Source organism: Serinus canaria, chromosome 5 (assembly GCF_022539315.1).
Source record: "Serinus canaria isolate serCan28SL12 chromosome 5, serCan2020, whole genome shotgun sequence".
In the NCBI taxonomy this organism is placed as follows: Eukaryota; Metazoa; Chordata; class Aves; order Passeriformes; family Fringillidae; genus Serinus; species Serinus canaria.
Genome location: NC_066319.1, coordinates 24,151,668 through 24,167,385, shown reverse-complemented (window position 1 = coordinate 24,167,385; position 15,718 = coordinate 24,151,668). Strand labels below are relative to the sequence as shown.

General features: G+C 37.5%; 1 protein-coding gene across 7 annotated transcripts in view; it reads right to left on the bottom strand.

The window, feature by feature from the left end:
* PHF21A (PHD finger protein 21A) overlaps positions 1-15,718 on the bottom strand; it is a 125,353-nt gene that overhangs the window by 22,629 nt on the left and 87,006 nt on the right. For all 7 annotated transcript variants that reach the window (XM_030240279.2, XM_050975841.1, XM_050975842.1 and 4 more), the window contains one exon: positions 1,583-1,783. In XM_030240279.2, coding sequence (XP_030096139.1) covers positions 1,583-1,783 — 201 coding nt within the window. The remainder of the gene's footprint in view (positions 1-1,582; positions 1,784-15,718) is intronic.

Below are 15,718 nucleotides of genomic sequence, written 5' to 3'. Positions count from 1 at the left end.
CCAAAAGAGATTGAGACAGTAAGACAGAGGCAAAACCTTAGATGCAGAAACAAGTGAGGATGCTTCACTATTTTAACAACAGAAATAAAACCAGAAAAGTGTTAAGAGTAAAAGCTGGCTTATTTATCCAAATAAATTTATTTATTTATTTAGGGACTGGACAAACTGCCTTCCAATTTGTAACTACTTTCCAAGTACTAATGTACCATGTAATACAGTACCAAGTCAGAAGAATGTAGCAGTTTTTTGACTGTTTCGCTAGAGGGCTCTTTAACTTTGAACAAAACCTCAATTTTTACAACCCAGGAGATGACCTGGAAGTTAATGAGTGAATTCAAAGTGTGGGATACTGAGAAACACACGAAACTGTGCTTGCTGCTCTTATGTTTCCTGTCTGAGAAACAGAGATCACTGATACAACAGTGTCCCATTGTTTGCCTATAAATACTTTAGGACATAGTAATATTTGCTTCTTTGTTCCATTTTAACTTTGATATTGATGTTGCTGCTCAAAATGCATTTTCCTTAGTTAGGTTTGCTTCATTTCTTCAATGTACTTTTCTCAAAACTACAATTAGCTAAGCTTCACAAATGCATTTTAGAGGGCATCCAAACTAACTTGCTGAGTTAACAAGAGAATTACCAGCCCAACCATTTCTCTCCCCTCTGCTTTCAGAAAAAGGGAAGATGAGAAACAAACTTCATGGGTGAATTCTGTCATCAGCCTGTGCAGGTAAACATGATCTCCTAAGATTGCATCAACAGGAAGAAAAGACTTCATATACACTTCTTCTCACAGAACACCTCCCTGCATTCTCTATCTGTTTCATTCACACTTTTGTGAATTCAAATATCTGAACAGGAGAAACTTGAAATTCCCCTCTTAAGCAAACCACTTTCTCTGCTGAGTTCTGGGATTATGCCTCTAATCCTATACTGTACTGAAATTCAGTTCACCTTCCCAATAAATACCCTATTTTGTAAAACTTGAACTCTGCAATTAACACTGTATACTTTTAGACTCTGCAATTAACACTGTATACTTTTAAATCCTTGAAAATTCAGGTAAGTATTATTTGGTATGACCTACATGTGTTTAAGAAGAACCAAGCAGAAAGAAGAAGGAATTGTTTTCTTGCATTTTGTTCACATTTCTAGAGGGCATTTTGTTAGTCATTGAAAAACAAAGGATTTTAATCATATACCTCATACAGAGTGTGTAAAATATTTACTGTTTCTTGAGACCTATTAAGTGTGGTCAGACTCATTCACACACCTAGGGAAAAGACAGGCTCATTTGCTAAACTTTCACTTATTTTTAAGAAAGGTGATACATTGCCAGCCTTGTTTTTTGTGGGGTTATGATTCAACTTTGAAACAGTACATTGGTTTTTAAACTCAGATCGGAGATTTTTTACCAAAAAACCCAAAAGACCCATATCTGCATATTCATAGAAGAAGAAATTAATTTGGCACACTAGCAGGAATAAGTGAAAGTTTGCAGTTTACTCTCTGCACTTTTCCTTTTTTTAATTTTCAGTGAGCTTCACCTTTAGTAAGAAAAAGAATTGTAGCTTTTTACCTGTGATCCTATCACGTTTGGAGAGGGTGCCGTGGACTGTTGCTGCTGTTGATGGTGGTGTTGCTGTAGCTGTTGTAGTGGTTGTGGCTGTGGTGTCTGTAGTTTGTTTTCTGACTGTGCCAATGGCTGTATTTGAAATTTACTGTCTGGCTGTTCCTGCTTCACTATCAAATTCTTCCGAAGCTGCTCCACCACTCTTTTCTACCAGATAAACAGAATCATAAACAGAAATGATGACAGTTATTTAGCTGCACGTACTAGAGAAAATAATAACACCTAGAGATACATTTATTTAGTGTAAATAAGGAACTGCTCAGAAGCCTAGTGGTGCTTCTCTTTTTGGAATTTTAAGTATTGGTGTTATCTAATAAGCACAGTCTAAAATTGGCCACAGAGGAGTATTATAGTCCAGCAAGGTGACCTCACTGTTCCTGTAGAAACCCACTGACCAAAATTCAGTCTAGTCACTAACCGCTGCAAGATCTCAGAAATCTGTATTTATATGATTCCACATGCTTTGACATCTTCAAAGACATACACTCCTAAACAGTGACAAAAAAGAACTTTGGGTTGAAACCTCCCAGCTGACTTCAAGGCAGTAGGCATGTAATTTTGTAGCAGGCATTGAAACTGAGTGAGAGACAGTGCAAAGTGGGGATCAGGAAGGGCATGGATGCATGGTCCTTCTGTTCAATATTACTGTTACCTGAAAAAGTATCAGATCAGAGAGCACTACCTACAGGGGAAGAAAATGGCACAGACCTATTTCTTCCAGCTTAGAGGCTTCATATTACATTTTAGCTTCCATTGAAGTTTAAAATTATTTTAAAAGAGGTTTCTTCTCCTGGTAGCCATTGTGCACCTTTAGACAGTAAGAGGATTTAAGAGGAGATCAGGTGACTTGCAGCATAAGATACATGTAATCTGCATGAATAATAAGGGCTCACAATTTATGTTCATATTATACTTTAGTGTAGACAACACTGAAAACACTGTGAGACTTTTTTACCTTCTGCAGGCATGATCAGAAATGGACATTTTTACCTATACTCTAACCACCCGCAAATTTGGACAGCTTTAAAAAGACTTAGCTATATACCTAAGCCTCTTTGATCAAGAGCATATGCACACTCCCAAGAAATTACACAACAAGGCACTCTTTGGAAGAGGACAACGAAGCCAACAGGCATGGGACTGGCTGAACCATGAAAACTCTGGTGGAAACAGGAATGGTCATGAAACCTCTACCAGAGCCAGGTGCTGACAGTGGGCTGCCACAAGAAGTTGCACTTGCATGAGAAATAAAGTTAAAAATAACACAACCATTTTGACAATACCAAATGCTTTGATTTTTTGTTTTGTTTTGAAGCACTAGTATTCAGACACAGTACTAAACATAGAGATGAAAAAAAAAAAAAACCAAAAAAATCCAGCTAGTTGCTACAACTGGAAAATATTTTTCCTCAAATTTCATTCACACATGGTTATGAAATTCTGAGCTAAAAAAATATCTGTTTTCTTCATTTTGTGGATATACAGTAGACTTATGATTTTAAATATTTTGCTTATAATAAGCTAATACAGCACAATGCCTCACACAGCGAGTGTATACCTCTAGCAGGGCATTTTCCCAAATTGACAGATTTGAAAACTGGAACTTTAAAAAGCCAAATAAAAACCACGGGTAACAAACCCTGCATCCCTGTTTCATAATGTCGAAATGTGTGAGCTCACATGATTGACCTTTTAGCAAAAGACTGAATTCAGCAACTTGAAGGTACAGAAGGACTGCCTGGCTTCTACAAAACCCACAGCCTGGCTGAGGATGTCTGCTCAGCTTTGACAAGAGAAACACTGGCCCAACCTCGCTGAAAATTCAGGGAGTTAGTAAAGGACAGCAGCCTGAAGGAACTATTTTACCCTGCATCCACTGAAGTGCTAAAAGCTGTCAAAGCCTAAAAGCTGTAAACTGTTTGCTCCCTTCTGAAAAAAGGATAAAATAATAGAAGTGTAGAAGGCATTTCCCTAATTCAGATATTTCACATAGTTTTAAATGTCCTGTGTCCATCAGCTTGCTTGTACACATAATAACTGAACAATCATTTAAAATTGCTTTCTGCAAAGATCAACCATGTTAACATGCAAATCAAAGTGCAGCGTCAGCAAGCAGATACAAGAGCTGAAAATGCAGCCAAGGAGGAGGAGAAGGCAGTAAAGTAGGAGAGGAAATAATGCAACGTACTTAGAGAATACCTGCCAAAAAATGGACTGAACATACACTCCTCCTGCACAGGAGGCTGAAGAATTACCATACCCAGCATGAACAGGAAGGGAGTTTTTGTCTTCCACAGCTGCCAGTACAAATTTCAGGGATAATGATGCTCTTCTACTGATTCCCTGACTGGAGGAAATCAGCAGCAGTGACTCAAGAATGAATTTCCATCTTGTTCTTTACAATGGGAGGAACATTAGTGAAAAGATTAAAAAAAAAAAAAAATAGAGAAGGGGGAGGCAGGCTAACTCCTCTGCCTTACTGTTACAGCAGGACAAGAGCCAGCAAGGAGAGCAGGGGAGCAGGAGCGAGGTGAGTCACATGGCATTCACACACTGCCTGTTCCACCCCCCGGCCTGAACCACGGCCTGCAGAGATGGGTAAAACAGGACGGAAGCTCAATATTAGTGCCTTGTGCAAAAACTGACGCTCAGCATATTTGGCACAAGATGGATAACGTGAGTGGAAAAACGCCGTTGCTCTGGAAGTCTACGCTATCCTGTTGGAGGCTGCTGAGAGCTGCCTGGCAGCAGCATATCCTGCCATCCATATCCATTATGCAGATATTAAATTGGAAGAAACATCTAATGCTTTTAAGATTCAGAGAGTAAAACTGAAGTTCGCACTGCATGCCAATTGCTTACGCAGTTTAATAAGCTGCTTCTACCAACTGTCAGTAAAAATACCACATTGAAACTACTGAAATCATTTTACTCTCTGCAAGACTGTTGGGATTATCTGCTTGTTCGTAATTATCTAGAGACGCTCTGAACAACATATTTCAAAGTCCATAGCTGAATTAGCAAAACCAAGACGAGTTTCTCAGGGTTGCACCTACACAGGAACTCGGGGCAGATCTCCCGTTTTCAGCGCCACCCTCTGCGTGCCCCTCTGCACGGCTCAGCCCACGGCGTGTTCGGGCTCCGCACGCAGCGCGCGGCTCCTCGGCATCCTGCGGGAAGCGCTGCTCTGCAGCCGCTCTCCTTCCGTAGGGAACTAAACGGGAGGGTGCCATGAAAGAAACTCTTGCTTACTGTCAGACTTTATTAACACTGTGTTTTAAAATTGTTCCTCAGTTATTTGACTGTTCTTAATCAATTTTAAAGACAGTTTGTGCTACAGAAAGTACGGTCTGTATGAGTGAGATTTGCCAAGGCTGATTTAAAGTCCTAGCTGCATGTCTTAAGAGACTGAATGGCAATCAGATTAAGGTGTTCTAAAAGTACTACAGAATTTTTAAGAAATATTCTGAATTCTTTAAATGTAATCACTGCCATTTTCCCTTACCATATTTAAGAATATTTAATTTAATTCTTACTGACTACTTCAATGTTTATATTGAGATTAACTCAATCACAAACACATCATCATGCACACAACATGAGTTTTCTGCATGTCTTAAAGTTCTAGTTCTCCTCCTATTCCTAGAATAGTTTCTTTTCCTGCCATATTATGAATGTATGAAAAGCATTTGTCTTTCAAGTTTACTGAACCTTCCTCAAAACTGAATGCCAATCCTCTCTTTACATCCACGATGTGAAAGAATTTAATAATCTCATCCTTTCTTCCGAACTGCATTCTAACCAAAAAGGAACTTGCCAGCCCTATGCAATGGTTACTATCAGACCACTTCCAAACCCATTTGTCGAACAGTGCCCTGTAAGCACACTACATCATCTCAGAGCTCTTGCTGTCTTGACATCTTGATCGCTAATCTCATCAGGAACCGTTCACACTGCTGAGTTCAGAGCCCGAGACATCTTATATGACCCTTCCTTAAAGTTAATAATTGCAATCAATAGTATGACATTTGGCTATACCACTTTCTCATTCATGCCACAGGCCAGATCCTAACACAGCATTGGAAGATTATTTTGGTTTGATTAAGCGGAAAATAGATCTTCTTGATCATGTATCTGTGCCAAAACACATCTCTGCGCTCATATAAAAAGTACCATGAATATGTTGTTATAGGATAAGCAAAGTACTTGGAGCAAACTTTAACTACGGTTTAAGGTTTTTATCCTTATTAGCTAAGCATTATTTCCATTTTAATTGGTCAATCAGGCAAAAAATAGTTCTCTGAGTGCATCTCGCTTTTAAATACTAGATCCCTGATTGTATTTTATGACACATTTTCTTCTTCTTTCAGGAAACATGTTCAGAAAAACATCCATATCTAAAGAAAGGTCTGCTTTTAAACTTCAAAAATCAATAAAAATTAAAATAGAAAGATATTTTTAAAATGAGAGAGTAAACTAGCATACTAAATAATCTTGCAATGCATACATTTCATATCACAACACAAAACCAAAGCTGATGTGGTTTGAGCTGCTCAGCTGCCTGCCAGTGACATGCTTTCCTGCTCTCCCAATCTCAGGAAGTCAGCTATTATGGATCCTCAGTTACCGGTGTCCTCCACCGACCAAGATGTTCTCTGATGTAAAAGCTGCCCGCTGCTGCGAGTGAAATGGTTAAGAGGAAGTACTGATTTCAAGTATGCTCTAGCTTGGAAGTGGAGAAGATGGAGGGAATTTCACTACTCTGCAATCTTCCTTTCCAGCCTCCCTTCTCTCTCTTTGTCAGTCCTATTTGCAGTCACTACCCAAAGAGAAAGATACCAGAATTTCGATGGCAGAAAGAAGCTAAAAGATTTTAGAGATCTGGTACAATTGGTCTTTAACCTGCAAAGAGGGTGCATTCTGGGAATGGAATTTGAGAATGGAAAGATTACAAGCAAGGAGAGTAATTGTACACTCATTTACTGCTTTAAGATGGTATCTAAAATTTAAAATAGTGAAATCCAATTATAGAAATTGATGACGCAGAATCTACACCAGTAATGAAAAAAATACTTTTGTACAAACCAGCTTGAATTAAATTCTATTGAAAGAATGATCTAAGGACTATAGAAATATTTACAGATATTTCTGTGGTTATACTCTATGGAATTCTGCACTTGTGGCTGTGCTTCACTTATAGCCAGATCTTTTTATCAACTAAATCTAAACCAACTAAATTAGAAAGAATTTTATTTCCAGCAAAAAGAGTGATACAATTTCCTACTTCTTAAAGGTGATCAAAATGGCCCCTATATCTTTCAGTCAGAAAAGGCTCCCCCTGAGGCAGAGGTGCTTGAATGCTGAACAGAAATGTAGCCGTGGGACTGGGAGGCCACTTCCACCTTGTGCTCAAATGCCTTACTGGGCATCATTACTGAAATGTGTCCTGCTTCTTTTTATAGCTGAAAAGCCTGTATTTCTTTAAAGCCTTAATTAAAATACATGGGCATCTAACCTTAGCCAGTCAATGGCTGCATTGCAAACACTCCAGTAAGTGTCCCAAAGAGCATGTGCTGCATTCAGCTCACAGAAAACACAGCCATAAGCAACACAAAGACACGAGGAGTTCTGCACATCTAAAAGAGGTTTCAGAGCACGTGAGGGCAGCTGAATGCTTCTCCTGCCTCTGCCATGATGGTCCTGTGGGATGAACTTACACTTAGAATACAGATGGGCAGTAGAGATGAACCACTTAGTTTTGGAACCCCCCAAATTAATGAGTTTGCTTTGCAATCTTAATATCTTTAATACAATTTCTGACTGTGGCATCTGGTACCTTGTGTAAAATGGAATTTACATAAAACTTAATTCCATAAAAATCTACTTTATTGTTATGTCAGATAAATATTATTAGATAGCATTGGCATGATGTGAAAAGTATTTTTGTCATTAAAATGCTGGTAGACTTATCACAATTATATTTTAAATTAATTCCTATAGGTGTAATTCTGAAACAAACACACAGTTCAGACATGAACATACATATTTTGAAAGAGATACTGAATATTTTCTTTATGATAGAGAAATACCACTTAAAGCTGCTAGAAATCATTCAGAAGTAGATTATGACAGTTCTGAAAATAATGTTCATTCCTTAATTCTTAACAGGGGAGAATGCTTAATATTTTTTTTAATTTAAAAACATAGCTAGAATTATAAATTAAAATTGTCAAAAAAATAACTGTTGTGCTATTCTGTTTTATGTGACTTCTTGATTGCTTTATTTTCAGTACCGTGTCTTTTACCATTTGCACCACAAGACCAATTAATTTTTGGAAGGGAATACTGTACCATGAAATACCTTATGCATCACTGTCTTCTTGTTTTAGAATATTTGCTCTTGCACAAAGCAGAGCATAGAGAATGAACCAATAGAGGCAGCACACGTACAATGTTTTCCTGCAGCTTACATATTAACTAAGTGTAATATCTAGCTTCTTACCCCAGCACATATGTTAACAGAAAGAAATTTGCAAGAACAGCAACAATAATTAAATAATGAAGGAATTAATGAATGGGGAATTAATTGTGTGACAACAGGCAAAACAGAACACAAAAAAGAATTAAGTGCAGTTCTTTGATTGTAATTAAGGAATAAAGAAATTAAAGGAATGATTATTTTTTTTAATTTGACAAAGTTTGACAGAGTTTGTCTTGCTTTAGGTTATTCTCCTTTATAGAAATACTTTCAAGTGCAAATGCAAACTGGTAAAAGGATATGGGGACAAGCTCAACATGAAAACACTGAAGAAATTAAAGAATTAAACTGCTGACTACACTGGAAAAGGTGTTCATTCTAATTTTATCTTGCCCATCTTATTGTTTACCCCTATTTGTCTGTTTCACGGTGAGAAAAAAACATTCTTAAGGGAAAAAATAAAATAGCCATCTAGACGTAGCTTCAGAAATGAAACAAGAGTCTTGTACTTCAATGTAAAAAAAGTCTGTATGATCTCCAACTGAACCTAGTTTTCTAGAAGCATGTCATGTGGTCTTGTAAAATCTGTCATAGCCTGAAACCTATGATATAAAATCTCAGAACAAAAAATACTGTGGATTTTTATTCTTATGCAGGAGAATACACAGGAACAGCTACCCCCCATGGGAAAGCCATTTGCATCTATACACAGTAGCTGCTTACTAAAGCTAAACACCTCTGCCAGGTCAGTCCCACTATTTCTCTTCTCCTACCTGTGATTTGCCTTATAACATGACAACCTTTAAACTGAATTTGTCTGCACTAAGCAAGAAAAGTAGGGCAATTTAAATAACTAAACTTATTTCATGTTTTAGAAACAAACAACCTAAAGAGAAGTATACTTTTTAATCTGGTAACTACTCATATTTTGAATAACTCAAAGGGAAAGTATAGTCATAAAGTAATTTTACAACACACTACTGCACATTTTAATGTGCACAGTATCACAGTCCTGGACTAAAATTTAGTCAGCTTCAGTAGGGTCTTATGCATCCTACAGCTATTCTCATGACTGAATCACACCTCCTCTCTTCCTCATGAAAGGAAACACACGCAGTTCATGCTCATGTGCCTCATCCATGATCAGAAATATCAAGCAAGATGACTAGTTTTACTAAACTACAGAATAGAAATGCATTCTTTTGTGAACAGAAAGATCTGGATGCTCAAACTCTATCGTAAAACCCCCTATTGATAACTCTGACTTTGGTAACAGCATCTAATATTTCCTTTCTACAGCTGCTTTACAAATGTCACAAACTAACACCAGCATTTTCCCTGTTGTCAATTAAATACTGTTTAGTGCCAATTCAATCAAAATGTATTACTAATAACATCACATCACAGTTCACTGGAGATCTCTGCTTCATAAGCAGAATGAGTTATTACAGCAAAAAGTCACAGTTTCACCTCACTCAAATGAAAGATTTTTCTCTTCTTCCCAGTAATTTGAACAGTATATAAAATACAGGAGTTCTGCTCAGCTAAATGTACCTGCTGTCCTATTCTCTTTAGTTAACCAAGGACAATCAAAACAGAGAAAAATGCCTGCTTCACAGAGAAGACATCAAATTAAATCACTGCAGAAGTTCCAAACTGCTGACCTTCAATTGCATCAAGGTTTGTGGACTCTCTGAAGCAAACTCTCTGAAAAACAAAGCCATGGTTCTTCCTTGCCCTCCCAATTTAAATGGTATGGGGAGAGGAACTGTGTTTATCATCACTAAGTAAGGCTAAAACTACTCAACAACTGAAGATTTGCTGAACTACCACCATCTTAAATGAAAACACCCAAGAACAGACAGCCATTTCCCCAAAAGAATGGAAAGCTATCTTTTACTTGAGGGATGCAGAGGTACTGGAGACAGTTCGAGGAAGACCACAACCACAACCAAGGATCCAACAAACTACACTGTGTAATGTGAACCTTACAGAGGCTCTGCATATCCAGTTTTTTGAGAGGCAACTACTCACTGAGTACAGATATTTATACACAGAAAAGAAATCCAATGGCAGGAGAATTTTTAGTTTCTCTGGGAAATGTAAAATGATGATTCTGTATCTGCAAGTTGAAGGTGAACAAATTCAACCTCAAAATCAGGTGCAGATATGGTTAAATGCTGGACCAGCCTAATAGGAGAGGTAATGGCCTACCATGGTTTAAAATCTCGAGAAAAAGGGTATACAACTTTCCAAAGGAAATTATTGATCTGAGTTTTGGAGCAGACTGTATAGTAGATTTGAGGGGGAAGAATCTGGAACTAGGGAAGCCTCTGCTCATTCTCGTCTCTTATGAGGGACAGTGCAAGTGCCATCACTGTTACCAGCATGCTTCTCCAGCACTGAAACTCCACATAAAGACAGCCTTACTGTTCAGAACATGAACGTGCCCAGAGGCACAAACAACCAGATATACTCAAGGTTCTTTTTTCACCTTCTTCTGAAACAGAAGATACTGGCCATAGGTAGGGAAAAGGAGGCTAAGCAAAGCAAGTTTTTCTTCTTCCTTTGATTGCCTTTTATAGTATGCCTTCCTTACACACTTAGATTTTGATGGTTTTTAGACTTGGAATGGAAAAAAAATTCTCCGGGTCAGACTTGCAGAGATTTTTTTTCCCTTCCACTGCAATGCAGAATGTGGATTTTCTGTTAGGACTAGCTGGGCAAATTTCCCCTTATCAACCTGCTGACATTGCAAGGGCCTTCAGAATATCTGGCAGCATAATCCAGCACCTGTTGTCTGAAAAACAAAGATGTGGAAGAGAAAAATTTAGTACACTTGATACAAACCAAACTGTCCAATTTTCCCTGAATCAAAAGACATCAGACAGAATTACTGGGGTAGACTATAATGGCCTCTAACACGCAGGAAGTTAAATCAGTAATTTCCTTGTCTTCCTAGAGGGAAGACACATCTGAGGCGTCTTCCCTCTACCTCCTAGTTGCAATTTCATAATTAAAGTTTATCTATATTCTATTAAAAGGAAAAAAAACCCAAAAAACCAAAACACAACTACATGCTATGGATGAAAGACAAAAAAACATTTTAAGAACATTATAGTTTTCAACAGACATACATAGTACCTAAATTAATTCACAGGATCAGGCACTAATATTCAATCTCAAATTTTGTTTAGTTTCTGGAATACAAATCCCAGTAACTGTTCTTACTTCTACCAGAACTCTTCTCTATGAAAGTTTAATGCCTTGGTATCAGAGCCCTAGGATGGTGCCATCACTTCATTCTGCAAGATAATTAATGGTTACGTGATATGCAGACAAGAAGAAGGCACAAATGGCACACCAAGATCTTTCTAGCATCAATGCATACTTCACAGGAGAATGGATTTGAGACCTGCTATATAACTATGGACAATATCCTGCATGAAAAAAGTACTAATACAGTCCATATAAGGGAATATAAACATTCCTACCCATAAGTTCATAGTACTTCTTCATAGTGTGCCTGCTTGTTCTACAGTTATACTGTCATAATTTTAGACTGTTAAACCTCTGCTCTAAGGTTTCTAAAAGATCAGAGCACTTGTCACTCTCAGTGCAGGTAGAGTGAGATAGAGTGGTTGAGCAGTTCATTCTTCTTTCTAATTACACTCCATTAACCTTCCACATGAGAGCTCCCCTGTGCTTTCATACCAGCAGCACCAACTGGCTGTGTTTGATAAGGCTCGGCAGCATTTGCAAGACCAGCACGTGTGACTGAAGGAACAGTTCAGCTCGGCAGCGCTCGCAGAAGCTGCGCTGGCACTGTGTTACTGAGCTGCAGTCAGAGTCAGCTGAATTATACACACACGGACACCAGCCTCACCTTACCCACTTCCCTCACAACTCTACCCCTTGAACTTCAGAGATACATGATCTATCAGAAAGCCAAATGCAGAACTAGGGAATTATTCACAATGGGGAACCAACAGTTATCACGCTTTCACCTCACTGCAAAGACCTGCCAAGAGAAATGTATTTAGAACACTAAGGCATGCAGGGCAATAGAAAAGAAGTTGTTACATTATAATTAGATCACATTAGTGTATGCAACCAGAGTACAGAGAAGGAAAATTACTTTTGAAATTTAAATATTTTTTAAATGCACTTTCAGTATCTGGGGTTGTTTGTTGTATGTTCTGAAGACCACATTACTTACAAACAGCATTATATTTCTCTGTAACCTTTCTCAACAGTGACCACATAAATGAAGCTTTTCTAAAAAGACACACTTCTTCAATTAATAATGTATTCTATGAGAGTTTTAAACTCAGTGCCAGGAAACCTATTTTCCATGTGCATGAAGGTAGATTAGCATTTGTGTATACTGAGTAACAGTGTCAGCACATGCTTACACAGATAAAAGGGAAACAAATTTGGAAGGAGGGATTGTAAACAATCTGGAACAGAATCCAAATTATTTTTAAAATAAATGAAACATTACAAAATCCGCTCTTTTGAATGACATTTTACCCAACCCCTTGAGTTTTTTAACTGTTTCAAATGACTCCACAACTTAAAAGTGGTATATGGAACTGGTCTATATAAATGAGGGATGGCAATACTCTTTTTGCTATTAGCTCCGTTATCCTTTCCCATGCCTCTCCTATTTTTTAACATATTTTGATACTTGCATATGCATGTATCTCCAGAAATAAATATAACTTACTTCTACTGTAGGTTTTCTAACCTTCAGCTAATATTTTGAAATGACTGCTGTTTTCTAAGACTTGGTAAGTTTGAAGTGTCTGAAACAAAATCTGATTATGCTAAAAGCCAAGCAATGAATCCAGCCCCTTGAGTCCTTGTTCAGAATGGTTCAGGAATTTTATTTCAGAGCTCTGGTGCACATTGACAAAGATCCTCTCCAGTACAAAGAGAACAGAAGTGGTTCTTCTCTTATAACAGGAAGGTGAATAGTGCTCCTGAACGCACCTAAAAATAACCTGAAGAGACTTGGTTTACAAGGGTGATCATTAAAGGCTGTTAGACACACGTTCTACAGCTATAATAGATTTTGGACCTCCTTTCTCCAATTTTCTTAAATTTACTCATATAAAGATGCCAATTCAATCTTTAGTGCAATTTAACTTGTGCCATCGAAGCCTGTAATGTACAACAGAAACTCAGAATTCGTGGATGTGATTAACCACAGTGAATCTAAAACTGTCAGGCTACTGATTTTGCTTCAGGAAAGCTGAATAGACAGAGGACAGTTCTTACCTCTAAAACACTTGTTCAAGGTATGAACACAAGTATTTTTTAACAACAATTTCTTGGAAGAATAATGAATGATCTTGTTGGGAGACATTTGATACCAACAAAGTGCAAGATTAATTCTGTTGGATATAATTTCTCTACAAAATATCACTCTTAAACCTAATAAATTTGAAACAAACACAATTAAGACATCGAAGAAATTTTACTACAGCATCCCTATCTCCTGTTCTGTAAAATCTATCCATAGTGCTTCAATGCTATAATCCAATGAAATCTTGTTTGAGCTAGGATTAAAATTTGTCAGACTAGGATAGCACTGAAGGAAAGCAGATCAACATTTCTGCACCACACATAGCTCTTCTGTAAAAAAGATTTTTGCCCATGAATTGTACCCAGTACCTCTGTAACTTGTGCTCTCATATTTTTTGAAGTATGTGCTAGAATCATGACTTAAAGCTCCAAAATTCCTGGCTGTAAGCAGCTAGTGTTGAAACTGCTTTCAGAATAGAGTATTGCAGAAGTGCTTCCACTTCCTGAAGCAGTCAGCTATCCCTGCTAGCCCCATCTGGAATACTGTTTTCTGACAAGTGGGCTGTGCTCACCTCTGAAGAATGCAAAATTGCAGCTAGAAGACTTTTTAAACTAACCACCTGAGAAATGTACCTCTTTCGAACTTTTGGTAATGTTTGTTATTTTCCCAACACCTCTTAGAAAATATTTCAAAAGGAACTATTTTGCTCTACACTGTCTTATTATTCTCTGTGTACAGAAGACCTCTCAAAAATAATCCAAGTACCTTTCTTCTGTATTATGTCAGTGGAGAAGATTTCTTGTTCATTTGGGGGGCCCATGAGGTGGGTGAATAGATCTTTTAACCCCGCACAAAGAGGTAAGAAAGAGAAAGTAAGCTCTCCTGTAATTCCTCTTTGCGCAGTTCTCAACTATATAATATATGTGGTTTTAGGGAAGTCCAAGATTTCTTCTGTGCCACTTCAGGCCCATATTAGATTTAAAAGGCAAATTAGTTTGTTTTATTTTTTAAAAAAAGATTAAACAAAAACATTAAACATATTTTCATCACATAATGAAGTGCAAGATCTTTTTCACACCATATGTTTGACTTGCTACTTACTGCAGAGAACATGCAATGTATAACTGGATAAACACATTTCATTCTACAAACTGGTCTGACAAGCTAAACCTGCACTAGGAGGTATCAGACAGTCTTGATGAAACTCAGAAGTATTATTTCATTGACATTCACTCAGCATTTCTTGCATGACAATTCGGCTGCGAATTTGGAAGTGTTAGCTCAAAACCCACAGACCTCTAAGAAAAAGCATCATTAGGTCTCCCTCATGTTTTTCTAAAAGCACCTATCACATCTGTCTCTAATAGCTGTAAATCAAAAAACAGTAGTAGTTTGCCTCCACATAGTTTCACACAGATGGATTTTTTTTTTAAAGGAATCACATGTTGCACTGTTGAGAAGGACTGAAAGATTACAGAAACCTAGCAACTGAAGCACAGGTTTTTACAGCAAGCCATCTTACTTTGTGTCCTCAGGTCTGGTAGCTTTACCCATACTGGGATCTCAGCCTCTTACTATTAACTCAGAAAACTACCTTAAAGCTGCTTTGCTTAAAACTCTTTGCAACAAGAGTTTAGTTAATGTAATGTTTACCCTTTTAAACTCCCCTTCATAAAAATAGGCCCCCATGTAATTCTCTTTCTCAGATAACCTCCACAAAATGAGAAGCTGAAAGGAGCTTCAACATTAGGGAGCAGATTCTGTGGAATCTGAGGTTGAGGGGCTATTAGATGAAAGAAAAAATTGAGAAAACATTTTTTCTCACACTACCACTGAATAAACCAAGGTGATGATGAAATGCAGGGCTGTTTTGGGGAAACAAACTTCAGGGTTTGTTTTTTAACAAATCCAACAGGGCACATATTCAAGAAAATAGAGCATAATTATTTTTTTGTCTTGGTAAAACTATCCTCTATTGTAATTCATCTGGAGTTGAGACAGGATGTAAGCAGAGGAAAAAGGCTTTTAAAAGATCTATCCTACACATGCAAACTTTTATATCGCTAAATACATGCAAGTGCATGTAAGCAAATAGTGACCTACCTTTACTTTGAAAAAAAACCCACCAGTTGCCAAAAGCTGAGAAAACATCAACCAATTGCAACAAGAATGTCAATATGTAATAGGTGTTGTAGAAATTAAAAACACAAAAACCAACCAAACAAAAAAACCCCCAAACCATTAACATGCAAAAAGAAATACTTGACTTTGCACTGTATAACCAGTATTAATT